At 44.1% G+C, this 14,741-nt stretch overlaps 1 protein-coding gene across 9 annotated transcripts in view; it reads right to left on the bottom strand.

The window, feature by feature from the left end:
- The window catches only part of Cdc14b (cell division cycle 14B), a 73,896-nt gene that overhangs the window by 7,848 nt on the left and 51,307 nt on the right, over nt 1-14,741 (bottom strand). For 6 of the 9 annotated variants that reach the window (XM_075969356.1, XM_075969363.1, XM_075969357.1 and 3 more), the window contains 5 exons: nt 12,282-12,369; nt 11,634-11,864; nt 6,354-6,492; nt 6,082-6,241; nt 5,199-5,296 (listed from right to left, as the gene is read on the bottom strand). In XM_075969356.1, coding sequence (XP_075825471.1) covers nt 5,199-5,296; nt 6,082-6,241; nt 6,354-6,492; nt 11,634-11,864; nt 12,282-12,369 — 716 coding nt within the window. Of the gene's footprint in view, nt 1-1,610; nt 1,758-5,198; nt 5,297-6,081; nt 6,242-6,353; nt 6,493-11,633; nt 11,865-12,281; nt 12,370-14,741 lie in introns of all 9 variants that reach the window. The other 3 variants (XM_075969358.1, XM_075969359.1, XM_075969364.1) reach the window with 1 other exon arrangement.

The following is a 14,741-nucleotide window of genomic DNA, read 5'->3' as shown; positions in this document are numbered from 1 at the left end:
ACTAGACATAGAACACCAAAAGCTTTCTGGATTTCAGGTTCCAGACAACCAGCTAATGGAGTCTTAACAGTTGCTAGGCAAGGCTCTCTTACCAGCTCACAGCAACGGACCATCACCCACAAATGAAGCCTCTTTGGAAGAAAGTGACCAGGAACTAGTGGCTACAAAGATCACACAGATGGCTACGAAGATCAGCTACGGAAAGGCTTTTGCTTTTGTAAGTTCAAATCAGTAGGCAGGCTAAATGGAATGCCCTGCTTAGGTCCTGAAGTGTGGTGGCAACCCGTTACAGGTGACCTGACTATCTGGCAGAGGACGCCGAGGAGGAAATCCCCAGCAGAAGCAACACTTAAGTTGAAGACATTTGAGCCTGAAGACAAATATTATTAGCAGCAACTCCACCCACTCAGAACATCCTGGCCACTTGGAATGGTCTGAGAGGAACTATAAAAGGCAACACCGCTCTTCAGTTGACAGAAGAGGCAAAAAAAAAAAAAATTTAAATTCTATAGAAACCTGAGTGTGAATGTAAGACTATAAATTCACCTAAGATATTCAAGAAAATGTCATAAATAAAAATGTGTTTAGTAGGTTTTCTTTAATCTTCAAGAATTGGCACTGATTAATTTTTTATTTTTCTCAGTCATATGAAAACACTCAACAGAACCACAAAGGACCAGGGTTGGTTGCAATGCACTTTTACTTTGGAAGAGATCCTAGAAAGGAATTCCGAATGCTTTGGTAATTTCTAAGTCCAATCTGAGACAAGAAGAGTCATTTTTCGAATGAACAGAAGAAAGGTTACGGGAAACAGACAGATTTGGGGTGTTGTTGCTGTGGGACAAAGTCTCCCTCTGTGGGTCTCAACTGTGGTGCTCCACATGGGTGTTTTTTACAACACTCTGCTGAAAAGAAGATGACAGATCTCAAGAGACTACAAACCTGGGTACATAATCTAATAAAGACAATCTAGCTACGCTTGAGAAAGGAAGAAGGCAGAGTCTAGAGACTGCAAGGTGGAAACCTGAGCAGGAAGGAGACAGCCAGCTCTGTCTCCTAGTCTCACTCAACACAGAGGAGGATGCGACATGACCGCGTGTGCTCTACCACCAAAGACAGGGGACCTCAAGAGAGACGCTCCGTGGGCAGAAATCACGCTACAGTCCTCGCTGGGCCTCCATGCTACAAACCCAATCTTTGCTAAAATAAGAATGGAGATAAAACCCTTTTGACTGGAGACACACTCAAGGTACAGAACGTGAGAGGAGTGTGCAGACCCTGGTAGAAAGGAGATCACACTAACCAGGCCAACTACCTAAACATTTCTACAGGGAAGAGAACTATTTCAAAGTCCACTTATATAAATAACTAGCACAACTTTCAAAAATGGGTGTCATTTTTCATCATTCTTGGCTTCAAAGGATCATTGAGGCCCCGCCCCACCCCCTGCTGCTACCACCATGCAGTTCATGAAAAAGATTCAGAAAGAGAACCCTGGAAAATAAGCAAACCAAAACAGCCAGGAGAGCCAGAAGGAGAAACACATGCACCTTGAAAACCACACTGGACAACAGGAGAAGGCAGGAGAGAAACGGGAACAAGAAACTTACACAGCAAACTATCTGTCAAAGGGTCCGGATGGCTACTGTGTTCTGAAGCCATCAAGACAGAACAGCAGGGTGGGAAGGATGTAGTCACACACAATCCACCAGATGGCAACACTACACAGTGCAGAGGTCAGCACAGCTAGGGGACATCTGGAAAGGGCGAAGGGGAAAGAACAGATGTTCACATTGGGAAGCCAAAACAAATCCTGTAATAAAACACAGAGCTGCCTATGGCTTTGAGATACCCTAAAAGTCCCAAAGCAGCAACTGTGATGGCAAAGGGGTGGGAAAGGAGGGTGGTGGTGGTGGTGGTGGTCCAATTTCTGTTGAGACAAAAATGCTGACTTTAGTTTAGCACACAGGAACAAATGGTTAGACTCCATGTCTGGCTGGATAACCACCCCACCATCCTGACTTAACAACACATATTTGGCCATAGTCAAATACGCAGTATGCTCATACAAAACTCTACACCTGAGCACCGGGAGAAAAGGAGGCAGAAACAACCCACAGACGTCTGACAAGATCAGGAGGCGTGGCTATGAACAGGGAACTGAGTTTTAGTTGGAAGTCCAGGTGATCTGCAGACTTGACAGCAGGGATTACAGAAGCAGACCTGACCAGAAACCATCAACTTCACTACTGTGGTCACGCTATGTGTGGTTCCTTGTTTTCTTTACACAACCTGAGGTGATTTGAAAAAGATGGACCTCACAGCCTTGGGAGTTTAAGTGCTTAGTCTGCAGTTGGTTAGATGGTTTGGGTAGCTGTAGGAGGTGTGGTCTTGATGGGGGAAACTATGTTACTGGGAGTGGGCTTTGAGGTTTCTAAGCCTCTTGCTATTTATTCCCAGGTGGCCTGCCACCATGCATGCTGTCGCTTCCCTGTGATGCTCATGGACTCCAACCCCCTGGAACAAAAAGCCCAAATACACATTTCCTTCTGTAAGCTGCCTTGGTTATGGTGTGTATCATAGCAATGGAAAAGTATCTAATACACACCCAAAATTTGATATTAATTTTCCTTTTTCCTAATTTTCCCTTCTTTCTTAAGACAAAGTCTCCTATTGCCCAGGCTGGCCTTGACTTTACTATGTAGCGGAGTGTGACCTTGAACTTCTGATCTTCCTACTGCCACCTTTCAAGTGCTAACGTGCTAGGATTACAAGTGTGCACCACATACCCAGTTTCTTGTGTGTGTGCTGTAGGTATTCACATGTGAGCACATGCCTGTGTGGATGTGTGTGGAAGACAGAGGTCAATGCCAGGGTCTTTCTCAGCTGTCCTCCACCTTATTCTCACTCACAGTCACTGACTACACTGTTATCTCAGTGGGTAGTGGCACGCAAACGGGGTGTCTGCACTAGAGATCTCCATTTGTTCCTCTGGTAAAACTCAAAGCTTAAGAGTTACTTTTCTTTGTTGAAATGTTCACTTGTCTTTTTTGCACGGTTGGATTTAAGTGGTTTTTCTAAAGTGATTGTATGCTTCTACCTTATGACCACGTAGGATACAACTGCAACCCCGCCTCCGTGCATTCTTTCCTGGAGATCTAACACAGAAAGTTAGTGGCAAACAGAGTGACAGGCCATCTGGTGGTCAATACTGTCAACCTGACGGAATATAGATTAACCATCCAAGAGGCAAGATGTGTCTGAGAGGGGTTATCTAAGATTAACTGAAATGGAACCCTCCTCGAGTGGTGCCATCCCCAGAAGGAGAAAGTTGGCTGAGCGCACACAAACATCAAATGACATGTGACCAGGTCTCCTGCCCTGACTTTTCCACCGCGGTTAATTACACTGTGAGTTGAGCCTAAATAACACCCCCCTTCCAGTATTTTAAACACAGCAACAGTAAAAGCTTGGGCATCTACCATTCTTTTGTTCTTTTTAATCCCAGTGGGGGAAGGGTATAACTAAACAAATGCCTGCAGAGAAGGCCAGTCTTTTCACCCAGTCTTTCCTAAATCCCTCTCCCCTTTCTTCCTTCCCTCTCCTCCTTTTCCAGCAGTGAAGAGGATTAAATCCCAGCCCCCTGCAAGCACCCTCCCACTGAGCTCACCCGAACCCCTCTAGTGGCTTTCATTCATTGAGAACAGCATCCGTCTAGCCCAGTCTCATACCCTGCTGAGTGGAGGGACATCTGACATCTTCTGCCAGTTCCAAAGGTCTTTAAATTTTAGTCTCCATACACCCAAGGCTATGAATTACATAATCTCAGTGTCCCTAAGAAAGAGATCTAAAGAGTGGAGAAGGTAACATTTCATGAAAGTTCTATTTAACAAGAATAGTTTTTTTTTTTAAAAAAAAAAAGGATTTATCTTTTATTTGTGTGCGTGTGTGTGCACCTGCAGAGAGGAGAGGCTCCCTGGAGCTGGAGTTACAGGTGATTATGTGCTGCTTGATCTGGGTACTGCTGGGAGGCAAACCTGGGGCCTTGGCAAGAGCAGCAAGTACTCTCAAGCAACTAAGCCATCTCTCTAGCTGATAACAAGAACTTTTGATCAAGCAGAATATGTATCCCCTACCTTCTGAATACGGAATAAAACAATCTATTAAAAATTAAACTGGCAATGGACAGTCTTAGCACAAAAAGTGTGTAATCTACAGAAGCATTCGCTTCCTAGGCTTTGCAATTCAAAGGGTATCGTGCCCCACCCACCTACCAGGCCAGGAGTAAGGGGCAGGAAAAGAGGCTTGCTAGAAATAAGAATCCTAGGGCTGGAGAGATGGCTCAGAGGTAAGAGCACTGGCTGAGTTCAATTCCCAGCAACCACATGGTGGTTCACAACCATCTGTAATGAGATCTGGCGCACTCTCTGAAAAGGGTATATATAATAAATAAATTAATTTAAAAAAAAAAGAAAGAAATAAGAATCCCACCCCAAAAGTTCCAACCAGAAGTTGCATTAATAAGGTAAGCGCCCACATGACTCAAAAGCTCAGCTGGGTGTGTGGAGAGCTGCTAGGAGGCTATATAGTTTGAGTTCCCGTATTTGTACACCAATTTGTTCCCTGTAGTTGGAGCCAAATTAACACAGTGCTTAAGGAATCCACACGGGGATAAAGACACCCACTATAAAATTTCTTATTGTACTAAATCTCTGTCGACAATTTGAAACTAATTCTCCAGACCAAAAAAAAAATTATAAGAACATAATTTGGGGATGAATTTATCATTACCCTGAGATGACAGAATGATTTTAAGACATCACATGACAACTGACTCCATCCTACTGTGTGCAGACTGAGGACTGACATGTAATCATCTTAATAACTACGGCCAACTCTGTCATTCTGGTCTTGACATCTGCAATTCCTCTCTTGAAGGTGTCACAGCGGACTGTCTCTGGACAAAAGCTTTGCTAATATCGTTTTCTTACCTATCATGGCTCCTGAGGCTTACAATAGAACACAGAGAAAAGTGAACGGCTGAGCGCTTCCCAGGTGAGCACCTATAGATTTTAAATCACACGTGTGATCACTGCATCACAGGTGTGCAGCTAGGGAGAAAAGAATGCAGGAAAAACGTCCACTAGGAACCTACACGATATAAACGAGGATGAGCACAGTGAAGGAAAACCACTCACGTGAGGGGGATAGTGTTGGCTTTGGACTGTCTCCCACTTTTCAGGGCCCGAAGCTTGTCTCCTTGTGTTACTCCACTGATTTCATCATCATCACTATACTGTGTGGATTAAAGCAACAGCAACAGAAAAAGAAAACACTGAGCTCTTAACTTAGGTTCCTACTGAAGCAAAGTGGCTACTTATCCAGACACACACAGGCATGCACACACACACACACACACAAAGCATGTATGCATTTATGCACACATGTACACACACAGAAACATGCAAACTTATACAAACACACTCAGAGGCATGGGTGAGCACTCAAAGAGGTATGTGTATTCATGCGCACATGCAAACACACATACTTTAAGTTTCTTCTGAATGCTACAAGAGTTTTCAAAAATCAAACTATCAGCCATATATTTCATGACAATCAAAGCTGACTTTTGGAGTCACTGGACCCAAAGCCCTCATATGTAAAAGAGTAAAGATACATAATAGGCTTTTGGTATTAGAACTTGTAACAGTTTGGACATTCATTCATTACCCCTTAGCCTAGTATTGCTGCCTCTGAAAGTGCAGCTCTTTGAAAGTTCTCCATTTGAACCTCTAAAGCAGCTAAGAGGACGGGACGCTGGGGTGGGGCAGTGACCAGATCCAGCTGAAGATGGCTCCCTACTGCTCATTTCCATCTGTGTTTAGGAAGTAAGACACTACGAGCACACAACTTTCTTTCCAGTCAAACACTTCCAGAGAGGGTTGTATCTTAACACAACTGTGTGGTGGCAGCCCTCCAAGGTCACTTTATTATCTTTACCTATGGTTTTCTCCATGCCCTACAAGGATCTCAACAGCATTTACAGCAATAACAACAGCGTGATCGGGATGGTTCCATTACCGGCTCTGGCTCTTGATTGTCTTGATTCTCAAGCCCACTTATCGAAATGTCGTCAATATCCGAGAGTTGTTTGGAGAAGGCTGTTCTGGGGGGTCCATTCTCCTGCCCTCTCAACTTCTGGCGGTAATAGTCACCTTCCAGCCAGAGGCTTGACTGTTTCCTAGGGTGTTTAGACAACAAGAAAATACAGCTTTCCATTAAGGATGCCCTCCCATCCCCCGCCCCTACTCACACTCCTGCTGTTACAGGAGACAAGCTTCCAGGGTACTTACATGACCAGAAACTGCTGCTGGTGTCCAATCACGGAACCCGGTCTACAGATTCTGAGCCAGGCAATGCTTTCGGCTGCCGTCATCCTATAATGCTTCATGAGGTAGCAGCCTATCAGAGTACCTGTTCGGCCAAGGCCAGCTAGAAAAACAAACAATCCATGAAACCTGGTTGCACATCCTCCAGAATTTTTGGAACAGGAGGAATAAAAAAAAAGCAAAAATATTAAAGCCTTCCCAGGGTTTTGCCTCCCTCCACAGAGGTTTTCTGAGTCAGTCTTAAGAGGTCTGTAAAAAGGGCAGTACCAGATTTCATCCTCAAGACCTAGGAGGATGCAGCCTAGGAACAGAGACTGGATCCTTCTAAAATCCCCGGAGGATTCGATGTGAAGCCAAAGACTGATACTCGTTTTCTGAACAGGGATTCTTAAGATTCTTAAGAAATGTGGTGGTGGAGAGGAGACCCAATGGTAAAGAACACTTGCAGCACAAACAATAAAAACCCGGAGACAGATAGATACTGGGGTGCAAGCTGGAGATCAGAAAAGCAAACTATCGTTGAGCTCTTACCTCTGTGAAATCTTCAGACTGAAAAGGGTGAATTCCTGTCTCCTCCCGCCTTATATTCCTCTCTGGTGCTGGGATTAGAGGCGTGTACCACCACTGCCCAGCCTCTGTGGCTAACTACTGTGGCTCCTGGGATTAAAGGTGTGTGCCACTACTGCCTGGCCTGTATGGCTGACTGGTGTGGCTAGCTTTGCACTCTGATCTTCAGATGAGCTTTATTTATTAAAACACAAATAAAATATCACTCTACTTCCCCTTTTTGTCTAAAATAAAAAAAGAAAGTTATTTGTACTACAAGCACCCCTGCTCTCACACAAGACCCAGGTTCAGTTCCCAGCACCCACTACCAGGTGGCTTACAACTGCCTGTAACTCCATTTCTAGGAGATCAGACACTCTCTGGCTCAAGAGCCACACACATGCACACAAATAAAAATAAATTTTTAAGAAGTGTTTTCTGCCCAAGCCTTACATCCGCTATCAAATCCAACAGTATCACTTTCTCAGCATTCATAACTGTTCACGCTCTGCTTTAGCTGAGGGGTGCTTGGACATGTTAGACAAGCACTCCGCCCTAAATATACCCTCAACTCTTTTCCTTTTCTTCCCCCCATTTTGTGTGTGTCTCTGTATGTGATGTGCACGTGAGTGTGTATGTATGATTGCATTTTGGGGGGGCACATGCATGAGGAAGCCCTAAGTTAGAAGTCTAAGAGTCTTCCATCATTGCTCCCCGCCTTACTCACTAAGGCAGGCTTTCTAAATTGAACCTGACAGATCTCACCCAAATGGCTGGTTTGGCTAGCTGGTGTGGAAATCCTTGTCTCTTCTGTCGCTGTAACTATCAGTGAGCTACATGACCACCCAGCGTTTATGTGTGTCAAGGAGATCTGAACTCCAGTCTCAGGCTTGGTGTGGCAGAACGTTAGATGCTGAGTCATCTCCTGGCCTTCTCTCCTCCTACAGAGCCCATCATGATTAACTCCTATGGTCTGTGTCATCTTGGAAGGAATTTCTGGTTAAAAACCAGCATTTCAATTGGTGCCATTTTTAGCAAGCACACTGCTTTCCATAATGTGGGCAGTCCTCTTCCAAACCATTCAAAGTCTGAACAGAACAAAAAGACTAGCTTTCTTTCCACCCAAAAGCAGGTCTGCCTTCACGCCTCCAGGCATGCAGCTCATAGTACAGATGACGGATGGACTCACCAACTCCACAATTTCTTTTAATAAACCATGCTATATATAAACACGCTATTGCTTTTGCTCTCTAGAGGACCCTCCCTGATCCCCACGATTTAGAAATGGAGTCCCATGAAGCAAATACATGAAACTGTGGCAGTGGCTTTGGAACTGGAATTATATGGGAGAGAACAGAGGCAGATATTAAGAAAACCACCCCAGATCAGAGCAAGCCACGAACAGTTTCCCTCTCTTACAACCCACAGGGTGACAGCGGCTGTGGGCTTTTTAAACACGGCTTTTATTATGTTGAGACACTTTCCTTCTGGGCCTACTTTGTTTATCACAAAAGGGAGGGGCTGAATTCCATCAAATGCCATTCCCGTATTAGCAGAGCTGATGATGTGGGTTTTGGAATTCACTGTTGCCGTGGAGATTCACACCGACTTTTTTATGTTGCACTACTTCTGTGACTCCAGGACAAACACTTTATTAGCGTGCATAATATTTTACTGTATTGTATTATCTCCTGTACCCCAGACTGGCCTCAGACTCACTATGTGGCTGAGGATAATCTTGAATTCTGATCCTCAACGCTAGGACTGCAGTGCGTACCACAGCACTTGGGTTAGGCAGTGCTGCAGACCATGTTTGCAAAGCAAGCCCTCTACCAACAGAGACCCAGCTCCCTGTAATCCATTTACATATTACTGAGCTCAGCTGGTAAACACCTTTGTTCAGGATGCTTACAATACTGACAGTACCTTACGGCTTCTTTGTTTGTGCTTGAGAGCAAGACAATCCGAGCCTCACACAACAACTTGTGGTCTCCTAAACTTTGAGTAAGTCTCTGAGAGTCGGTGTTATTCACAGGGGATAAGCATGGTCCAGTGTTTTTCCTTCACCTGGAAACTTCATTTCAACCTTCTCTGTGTTTTAGACTTTAAACCCACTGTCTACGTCTCACGGAAACTCTGTCTTGGTAGGCTTTGTGTTTCCAGGAATTTTCCACTTCATCTCCATTACCCAACTTTCTGTTCTGCAACTGCTCATAGTCATCTTTATCACTTTCAACCTCAGACCCTTGAGATATGGTCTCTCCGTGATCCCAGAGCTTGCTGGTTTCACCTAGGCTGACAGGCTGCTATGCCCAGCGATCTTCCTGTGTGCCCCAAGCCCCATGCAGAAATTATAGGTACATTCAGCCTTGCCTAACTTTTACACGTAGATCCAAGTTCAGGTCCTCTTGTCATTTCTATAGACTCTCCGTTAGTGTCCACATGGTCACTTCTCGATTTAATAATCTGAGCCTTTTCTCCTTTCTCTTCATCAATATAACTAAAGGTTTGTGATTTTTGTTAGACTTTGTGCAGAACCAATCCTGGATTTTTTGTACTGGTTTCCAATCTTTTCAATGTTACAGTATTTATATTACAATAATGACAATATCAAAAGCTATCACTAGTCTTTAACTGTCCACGTGCAATTTCACCTCTACCAGAAATACCTGCGGGGGTCTTTTCACTCCACCCAACAGAGCACAGGACCATCTGAGGGTGGTTTAGTTTCTCCTGATTTTTGAGGGAGTTTTGAAGACTTATAGGACTCTTGGTTGTAGGGTTTTTCCTTCAGCAATTAGATGAGTATCAATTCACTGCCTCTGGTCTCCACAGAACTTCTAACAGAAGATCTGGTTAACTAGAGTTTCCTCTCATGCTTCTTCCAGTGTCTGTCGTCTGTCTTTAGACAGTCTCATTATAATGCATCTTCACGGGAGTTTCTGCGTTGGTTTCGTTTGGAGTTTGCTGAGTTTGGAGAATGTTTACAATCATGTCTTTCATCAAAGTGGGAAAATTTTCCAAGCCAAGAGTTTGCCTCCTTTCTCCCTCTCCTCTGCTGGAGCTTCCTCCACACAATGGAGCTGGTCTTATGGGCTCCATCCCACAACTCTGCTAGACCTGGTGACTTGTTCTTCCCCCTCTCTCAAATGTATATTGGGGCTTTAGCTGTATGTATGTCTGTGTGAGGCTGTACATCCCCTGGAACGTGAGTTTCAGACAGTTGTGAACTGCCATGAGGGTCCTGGGAATGGAACCCAGGTCCTTTGGAAGAGCAGCCAGAGTGGCCAGTGCTCTTATCTCTCCAGTCCCTGCCTGGTGACATTTTAATGGTTTTGTTCTGCTCTTAACCGTCCTGCTTCTTCTGCCTGCGCAAGTCTGCTTTGGAACCCTGTCAGTAAGTTTTTTGTTATTTTGTCTTTTTTTTTTTCTGAAGCTGAGGACCGAACCCAGGGCATTGAGCTTGCTAGGTAAGCGCTCTACCACTGAGCTAAATCCCCAACCCCTATCAGTAAGTTTTTAAATGTATTTTCAGAACTGTTTTTTTGGGTTCACTTTGTGGTTTTTGTCTTCTATTGACACTTAGATTTTGCTCACAATTCCCCCCCCCCCCCGCCTTTTCTCTTATTTTCTTTTCACCATGAGCACCGTTGAGGGTGCTGTGTTAAATCATCTAAAGAATCCACTATCTGATCCTTGTCAAGGATAGTTTTGTTTTGTTTTTAGGGGGGGTTGGTTTGTTGTTTTGTTTTTTGAGTCAGGGTTTCTCTATGTAATAGTCCTAGCTGTCCTGGAACTCTCTTCGTAAACCAGGCTGGCCTCGAACTCACTGAGATCTGCCTGCCTCTGCCTCCCAAGTACTGGGATTAAAGGTGTCCACCACCACTGTTCAATTCAAGGGTATTTTTGTGGATTTTTTCTACTTTTCCTGTCTCCCCTTCCACTTTACTTTTTGGTATGCCTTGTCATCTTCCACTGCAAAATGAACATTTGAATGTTGGGGTTATAGCTCGACTCCTAACTACAAATACAGTTTTAATTCCAGAAATTAATTTGGTGGTTGCTTTATTTTTTCTTTATCTTGCTATTGAACTTTTCTTAGTGATTATATCCCTTGCCTCCTTAACCAGTTCACATTAAAGTTAAATAAACTCTACTATATCCATACAGTGTGTCATTTACAGTCATTCACGGAACATTTAGTATGAGAACCTGCTACGGCTGCTGAAATACACCTTGTCAGATCTTATTCTCCACACAGCAAGCTGCAGTAAGACCTTGCTCTATCACTGACAACCTAAGGACTTACCACATAGGCACACGACAGACATTTGAATAAATGCACACATTTCAATGTGATAAGCCTTTGTAGGCTTATTCATGAAAATAATTTACTATGCTTTTCATGATTTTAGGGTTTTAAAATCATTCTTTCTGGCCAGTGAGATGGATCCACTGGTAATCTGCTATCAGTCTGATGATGTGAGTTTCATCCCCAGAAACTATATGGTAAGAGAACACACACACACGCGTGCTCACGCACACACGCACGCGTACGCACACACACACGATAATGTCATAGAAAAACTTTAAACCATTCTTTCAAAAACACAGTGTCGTATGTCTCCTGGTAACACAAGCGGATACGACGCGTATCTCCACGCGTACACTGCTCTTTAACCCAGCCCAGCCGCTTACCTTTGCAGTGCACTGCAATGGCACCCTCAACATTTTCACAAATATCCAGAAACTCTTGGACGATGGCCTCCGCAGGGGTGCTGCCATCCGGAAAGAAAAGATCGTGGTGATCAAAACCAGCGTCCGTAAAGCGCTTGGCGTCATACATCCTCTTATTCAGACGGATAATGGTGGTTACATTGTGACTCTTAAAATACGGAATATAAGTCTCAGGAGAGTGTTGGTGGTAACCTACACGAAGAAATGCACCACATCTTGTAAAATGCAGGAAGGAAAGAATGAAAAATAGTTTCACCTGAAAGAGGGTGGAAACAGTGTCTGGATTTGATTATAACTGTAAAACACAAAAGTTGTAAAAAGTTAACATCCAGGCAAAACAATGCGCTCCAATAACCACCAAGAGTGATTAAATCATACAGACTGAGTCAAGCTTAGCTTAATTCTTTCTTCTCTTTCTAAGCTGGGCTGGGTCATTCTCAGAGGTGACCATGGCAATACCGGCAGCCAACCCCACAGCACACCAGAACTCAGGACTCTTCCTCCTGCCTCACTCAGGCTCTCAAACAGCTGAGAGAACAGGCACACTCTACTATGCCCAGCTTGGGCTTCCATTTCCAAAGGCTACAATGGTTCCATAGTTTTGCATACCACTTTCAAGCCTCGATCTTGAATGAGGTCCACAGAAGGCAAGAAACCGCTCTGGTATTATCCAGTTAAAATCTCCATTTTCTGCTTTCTGCAAAGGAAGACCAGGACAAATAACCTTTGAACCCCATCTCCTTCCACCTCCCTTCTCAATACTCTCAGAGTTCCAAGCCACTGGCGTTAGCATGTTGTTGTTTGTTAGTGAGCACAAGATAGAAATCTATTGTGCCTTGCTTTGGGTATTCCCAAGGGGTGGCTAACCTTCCTGGTGTCAATCACTTTGTTTTAAAAGTATTTCTTTGCTTGGGTCATCAGCCTAGAAAACATACTCTGACCTCAATTACTATATTTCAACTACCTGGTTATTTTATCTGAAAAAATTCTTATGATAGGAAACTAATTCCTAGTAAGGACGCAAACGTGTCTAGTGTACGAGGACTCTAAAAGGTCTCCCACCCATTATCCTACACAGATGAGTAACTTGCTATGTAAACAATTTTAATTCTGACTCCCTGAGTAAAAACAGGGAATGTGTCAGATAGAAGCACGGTCTCCACTGCTTCCATCTAACAAGAGGGAAGCAAGAAAACACTTTATGCTGTGCGTGCGCAGAGGACAGAGACAGCCTTGGTGCCATTCCTCAGGTACTGTCCACCTTGCTCTTACTGTAACCTTGGATGGTCTCAACCCGCTATGTAGACAAGGATGCCCTTCAACTCAACAGAGCTCTGTCTGCCACTGCCTTCCAAGGGCTGGGATTATAAGCATACACCACCACGCCTGGCAGAACCAGACTTTTAAAGAAACAAAAGGCAATTGACCGTGACAGAGAGAATCAGTGCCGAGAGAGAGAGAAATCACTCAACTACAGTAGAAGAAACACCGCACTTCATGTGCCAACTGCTATTTTAATATTTCATACACCTAGAAAAAGTATTTTTAAGTGTATATGGTGCACATGTATGTGTGCATGTTCGCATGTGTGGAAGCCCAAAGTTGACATCTGATGTTCAATGACTCTCTGCTTCATTTGTTGGAACACGGTCTCTTGCTAAAGCCAGAGCTTGCGGACACTAACTAGGCCGGTCTGACCCACCCCTGGAATCATCTGTCTCTTCTTTCAAGTGCTGGGATTACAGGTCTCAGCCATGCCTGCCTGGCTTACTCACTGGCATCACAAGGAGGACACAGTTGCCATGAGCGAACCCCAAGGATTTGCTCTATCTCTGCCATGAAAACAGCCCAGATCGTCAACAAAACACTTCAATTATACTTCAGACTTCTAAATAAAAGCTCTTTAGAAACCAACAGCAAAAGCTAATTACCTATGGACTTAGGATATGAATGCATGGAGTACGGTCTAAAGAGCCTCCTCTCCTCAAAGTAACTACAGCTTTCCTCTTACTCATCTGTTTGGATGAGGACATCTAGAACCGAGGATTTTCTGGGTTTTTTTTTTTATCTTTAAGTTAAAAGATATATAACTTAAAGATATCTGTGAATTTTCCTGCCTGGATACTTTCTCCTGCCCCATCTTCTCCATCTTCTTTATCTGATAGGGTAGGCCAGGACCAGAGCTCCTGGAAGAGACTTCAGTCTGGTAAAAATAATCCACATTCCCACATGAGTGTGTGTTGTGCTTGTGTACGCAAATGTGTATGTGTGTGTATGTGTGTGTATGTGCGTATGTGTGTGGGCCGGAGGTCGACTTCCTCTCCACCTTACAGTGATACTTATTTATGTTTTAATAAATAAAGCTTACCTGAAGATCAGAAGGTAAAACTAAGGCACCAGAGGCCAGGCAGTGGTGTCACACACCTTTAATCCTAGGATTTGGGAGACAGAGTTTCTACCTGGGCTAAACAAGATCAATGCAAAAACAGATCCAGGTGGTAGTGGCTCACACCTTTAATGCAAGTACTAGGGAGTCATAGGCCTTTAATTCCAGCACTAAAGGGGAGGGGATAGAGGCTCGGGGCTCAGTCTGCAGCCCATCAGCCTTGTAAGAGGTATGATTTTTCTGTGGCTTGGTTGTTTTGCTTTTCTGATCTTCAGCTAGAACCCCAACATGGGTTGCACCACCTTATTTTTTGAGACAGGTTTTCTCACCGAATCTGGAGCTTACCGATATCAACTAAAACAGTTGACCAGTGGGCCCCAGGGACACTGCTCTCTGTACCTCCCCAGTGCTGGCATTAAAGATGTCTGCTGCCACACTGGGCTTCTTTCATGGGTGCTGAGATCTAAATCAGGTTCTCGCTCTTACACAATAACCATTTTATCTACTGAGTCATCTCCCCAGCTCTGCTCCTGGATTTTTAACGTGCGGATTCCAGCAAAAGGCTCACTCTTTTATCTAAAACATTTGGGGCTTTTTGTTTTTAGATAGGGTGTCACTATGTAGCCTCAAACTACAGGCTGGCCTGAAACTCACTATATGAGACCAGGCTGGCCTCAAAGATA

This window comes from Microtus pennsylvanicus, chromosome 4 (assembly GCF_037038515.1).
Source record: "Microtus pennsylvanicus isolate mMicPen1 chromosome 4, mMicPen1.hap1, whole genome shotgun sequence".
Lineage (NCBI taxonomy): Eukaryota > Metazoa > Chordata > Mammalia > Rodentia > Cricetidae > Microtus > Microtus pennsylvanicus.
This window is presented reverse-complemented; position numbering and strand designations above follow the sequence as displayed.